We start from the raw sequence: 5149 nt of genomic DNA, 5'->3' as shown, positions 1-5149 counted from the left end.
ATGAGTTTGGTTGAATCAACCCACTAAATTATTTTAACCCATTTTTAAAAGCCTTATAGGGTTTGTAAAAAGGATTTGAACTCATTATATATTTTTTTTATTCTTGTAATGACATGAATCTGTAGTTTTCGATTGTTGTCCCTATTCCTTGAGGCTCCTAAAATTGAATTAAGTTTGTTTCTATTCCTATATGTATGTGGTATGTGGTATTATAATTTTATCAACCTTGTTTTGACTTGGGTAATTTTGTTACCAATAGAAAGCAGTAATGTGACATTACAATTGCATATATCTTTATCAAATTCCTCATAATATCTTCCATTCAATTTAACAGTGGTGGTTTTTGCTTGATAGGTGACCAAATTTGTCAAAGCCGGTCCATTCATTTGCTCATACTATTAAAGATTGTTCTATCAATTTTTGTCTCTTTGTTACTAGTTTCAGAATTTTAGAGTGATGGGTGAAGATAGAAGTTGGATGTATTTTTCTAGATGGGTGCCTGAATTTGAAAATGGGTTCAACTTTCTGAACATATCATTTGCTAAAGCATCTTCGGGAGGTCAAATTAAATGTCCTTGTAGGCGGTGTAAAAATCGATATTGGTATCGTAGAGACGAGGTGTATAATCATGTGAAAAGTGAGGGATTTGTGGAAAATTATGATTTGTGGATTTTTCATGGAGAGGATCCATCATCATTGAAAACTGCAAGAGATTTAGATAATGATGTTCCAAGAATGCATGATAACATTGATGAATTATTACATGATAGATTTAGAGATGTCATAGAGGAAACAAGTAATGTACAGCAAGGTCCAAATGAGGAAGCCAAAAAGTTCTATAGATTAGTTGAAGAGGGTAAACAAGAGCTATATCCTGGGTGCAAGAATTTTTCTAAACTTTCTTTCATCATTAGGTTGTTTATCTACAAGACACTTCATGGACTTAGTAATGCAGCATTAAATGATCTTCTACAGCTCTTAAGGGAAATGATTCCGGATGCAAAGCTTCCAACAAATTTTAATGAAGCTAGAAACATATTGAGGAATTTGGGTTTGGATTGTCAAAAAATTTATGCATGTCCTAATGATTGTATGTTATTTTGGAAAGATCATGAAAATGATAATGAGTGTCATACATGTCATGCTTCTAAGTGGAAGCAATCACAAGAAAAAGATGGCAAGAAACCAAATAATGAGGCTGACAAAATACTGTCAAACATTCCAGCTAAAGTATTGTGGTATTTTCCTCTAAAATCCCGATTGCAAAGATTATTTATGTGTGCTGAATCTGCTAAGTATATGACATGGCATGATAGAGGGCGTCCTAAAGATGGTAATCTAAGACATCCGGCTGACGGGAAAGCTTGGAAAGAGTTTGATATGTTGTATCCTGATTTTGCAAAAGAACCTAGAAATGTAAGGCTAGGTTTGGCTAGTGATGGTTTTAATCCATTTCGAACAATGAGTATTGCTCACAGTACATGGCCTGTGGTGTTGGTTAACTATAATTTACCACCTTGGATGTGTATGAAGCCAGAGTACTTTATTTTGTCTTTGCTAATTCCTGGCCCTGAATCTCCTGGGAATAATATTGACGTCTACTTGCAACCCTTGATTGATGAGTTAAATGAGTTGTGGAATGATGGGCTAGAAACATATGATAAGTTAAAAAATGAAACTTTTCAAATGTATGCAGCCCTAACATGGACCATTAATGACTTCCCAGCTTATTCAATGTTGTCGGGTTGGAAAACTAAGGGAAAGTTTGCTTGCCCTTTGTGTAATTATGAAACTAGTTCTTTGTACTTGAATCACAGTAGGAAAACATGCTATATGGACCATCGCAGATTTTTAGACTTGGACCATCCATGGCGTCGTAATAAGAGTTCTTTTAATGGGCATACTGAGGATAGGCCACCTCCAACCCCTTTGTCCGGGGTTGAGGCTTTGAGAGACTTGTCTAGCTTTAAGAATGAATTTGGGAAGACTCAGAAGAAAAAAAATGATGCCACATGTCCTTGGAAAAAGAAGTCAATATTTTTTGAATTGCCATATTGGCAATTCAATTTATGTCGGCACAATCTTGACGTGATGCACATTGAAAAAAATATATGTGACAGCTTGATAGGGACATTGTTGGATGTAGCTGGTAAGTCAAAGGATCATGCAAAAGCTCGATTTGACCTTATAGAATTGGGAGTTAAAGAAAAACTTCAACCTGAGCTATCTCTTGATGGTGAGCATGTTGTTTTGCAAAAGGCATGTTATGCTATGTCTCGAATTGAAAAAGATATTTTCTGTCGTGCCATAAAGGGAGTCAAACTGCCTTATGGGTGTGCATCAAACATAGCAAGGTGTGTACGCACTTCAGAAAGAAAAGTGGCTGGTTATAAAAGTCATGATGCTCACATTTTACTACAGTACCTGCTTCAAGTAGCGGTTAGGAAATCCCTCCCCAAACATGTTGCAATCCCTTTGATTAGATTGGGTGCTTTCTTTCGATGTTTGTGTAGTAAGGTTGTTAAGCCTGAAGACCTCAATCAGTTGGAAATAGAAATTGTTGAAATATTATGCGAGCTTGAGAAGATATTCTTACCAGCCTTTTTCGATATTATGGTGCACTTACCGATTCACTTGGTAAATGAAGTTAGGCTTGGTGGACCAGTGCAATATCGATGGATGTTTTCTATTGAAAGATATCTGGGTAAATTAAAGTCTTATGTACGAAATCGAAGGTATGTAGAGGGGTCTATTGCTGAAGGGTATTTGATTGAAGAATGTGCAATTTTTTGTTCACGGTATATGGATGAATGCGTGAAGACTAGACTAAACAAAGGTGCTCAAGATTCAGATATGTCTTGTGTTTATTCAAATGAATCCAACTCAGTAGTTTTTAAAAATGCTGGACACCCTTTAGTAGGAAAGAAAAGAAGAAAAGAAGAAAAGGCAAACTCTTCACTCTAGATCCTGTGTGTGGTGAACAAGCTCATCGATATGCCTTATTCAATTCTGATTGCAAAGAGCTTGACGATTATATAAGGTACGTAATTTAACCACCCATTATAAACTAGCTACATGAGTTTGCTATTTTTTTCAATAAATAATTAATCGTATAATGAAGTGTACATCATTTGGTAATGTCCATGTTCTTGATTAATGCAGTGAACATCAATTTCATATTAATAGACAACCAGGAAGAAGTAGATGGGCACGAGCACAAAACCACAGCAATCAGTTTACCAATTGGCTGAGAGAAAAAGTGATTAACCATAGTGTCTCTGATCACATTTTTTGGTTAGCAAAAGGTCCATGTCCTACAGCTAGAAGATTTACTGGGTATTATGTCAATGGATATAGATTCTATACAAAACTGCGTGATGCAAAATGTAAGACTCAGAATAGTGGAGTTTCTGTAATAGCATCAACTCCTAGCTTTGCAAGCTCAAGGGACAAAAATCCTGTGGTTGGAGATGTTGACTACTATGGTGCAATAATTGAAATAATGGAACTCAATTATTGGTCCAAATCCAAAGTAGTTTTGTTCCGTTGTGAGTGGTACCAAGTGGAGAAAGATGACTATGGTCTTCCTTGTATTAATATGAAGAAGCTGTGCTCTTTAAATGATCCTTATGTCATGCCTTCTCAAGTACATCAAGTGTTTTATGTACCAGATCCTCTAGTAGATGACCTTCAATATGTTATGAATCGTGTTCCTAGAGATCTATATGAGGGTGATTATGGTATAAATGATGGAAACACATACTGGTCCGAACTTCATGATAATGATGTATATCCAATTTCACAAGTTGGGGTTGAAGACATTCAGCTATCAAGAGAGGATATACGTCCGATCATTATTGGTGTAAATACAAATTTGGAAGACATAGATGTCGATGATGACAATGATGATGATTCTATTGATGAAACTTTATGGGATTGGATGAATGCCGATGAAGAACAAGAAGCTGATAATGATTGAATCATGATGTTGTAATGCTTGAACAAATGACAGTTGTTGTGATAATTAATGAACAAATGATAGTTAATGATTTGAATGTTATGTTGTTATAATGCTTGAACAAATCACGGTTAATGATTTGAATGTTAAATAAATTATGATGTTTCATATCATCTTGCTAGGGTATTCTCCTCTTATTTTATAATGTTACAAAATACTTTACACTAATGATTAAAGTTGCTGATTTCAGTTCTAGCAATTCAATCACTAATGGGAAATCAACGCAAGAAGGATGATTTAGAGAAAAATAGTATGAATGCGTATGAGAGAGTTAGAATGCTAAGGGTTCAAGAGAACAAAGCAAAAATGAGAGAGCTTGGACTGAAGGATACACAGATGTCTTTGGCGACCAGTACTAAATGCAAGAAAAAAAAACAGAAATCGTTGGGTACCAATGACTATAACGCTAAACAGTTTTTGGACAAAAATGGTTGTGGTCAGGATGATAAAGGCAGTTACACAGATGTTTTTGCTCCAATAAAGGTAACCAAGTATTCTGTTATGTACTTATGAGAACTTGAAAACTAATTTGTCTAGTCTTATAACATTAATAGTTGTGTTGCTTTTTTTGGTAATTCAATGTGTTCACATTTTGTGATCTGTATGGTGTTGTACAGGTACCAACTGCCAGAAAAGAAAACATTCCATCGATGTTTGTCCAAAAATATGTGGAGTTACGTAAGCAACACAGAACACCTCCTCCAATTAACAAGGAGTCACTAATTGCTTTGCGTGTGAAGGCAAGACACAATCAGATTTCTCGTCAGGTTGTGCATGACAATGCTGCAAGAAATAAACTGAATGTAGATGCAACTACTGTTGGTGAAATACTCTCATGGACGAAACAATTAAAATCACCAATTGTGCAACCCAAAAAAGGAGATTCGATGGAAGTGCTCCATGACATAACAAAGCCCAGGATATCACTTATGAGAATTGAATCTCCTGATAAAGGTAAATATTTTCTCTAATATATTTGTTTTAAGGTAAATATTCAATATTTATGAGAATTGAATCTCTTGACACTGATTTAAGGATCTTTCTATCTAGATATTCAACTAGATCTTTAGCAGTTTGACTTCACAACATTTGGAAATTATGTGCCTTCAACATTTGGAAATTCTGTGTTGG

The 5149-nt window shown here is 35.3% G+C and overlaps 1 protein-coding gene across 1 annotated transcript; it reads left to right on the top strand.

Moving 5' to 3' along the window:
- Positions 1-456: 456 nt before the first annotated feature.
- On the top strand, positions 457-3979 carry LOC122055152. Its single transcript, XM_042616535.1, has 2 exons — positions 457-2735; positions 3163-3979. Exons 1-2 carry the CDS (start codon positions 457-459, stop codon positions 3977-3979), a joined length of 3096 nt encoding a protein of 1031 aa, XP_042472469.1.
- Positions 3980-5149: the final 1170 nt, after the last annotated feature.

Source organism: Zingiber officinale, chromosome 3B (assembly GCF_018446385.1).
Source record: "Zingiber officinale cultivar Zhangliang chromosome 3B, Zo_v1.1, whole genome shotgun sequence".
Classification (NCBI taxonomy): Eukaryota; Viridiplantae; Streptophyta; class Magnoliopsida; order Zingiberales; family Zingiberaceae; genus Zingiber; species Zingiber officinale.
Note: the sequence above shows the minus strand (reverse complement) of the source record. Positions and strands in the feature narration are given on the sequence as shown.

Bases quoted from the DNA above. Each gene is read 5' to 3' on its own strand.
- LOC122055152 (XM_042616535.1), top strand. From the start codon at position 457: ATGGGTGAAGATAGAAGTTGGATGTATTTTTCTAGATGGGTGCCTGAA. The intron at 2,736-3,162 runs GTATGTAGAGGG...TGATTAATGCAG, and splicing joins TCTTATGTACGAAATCGAAG to TGAACATCAATTTCATATTA.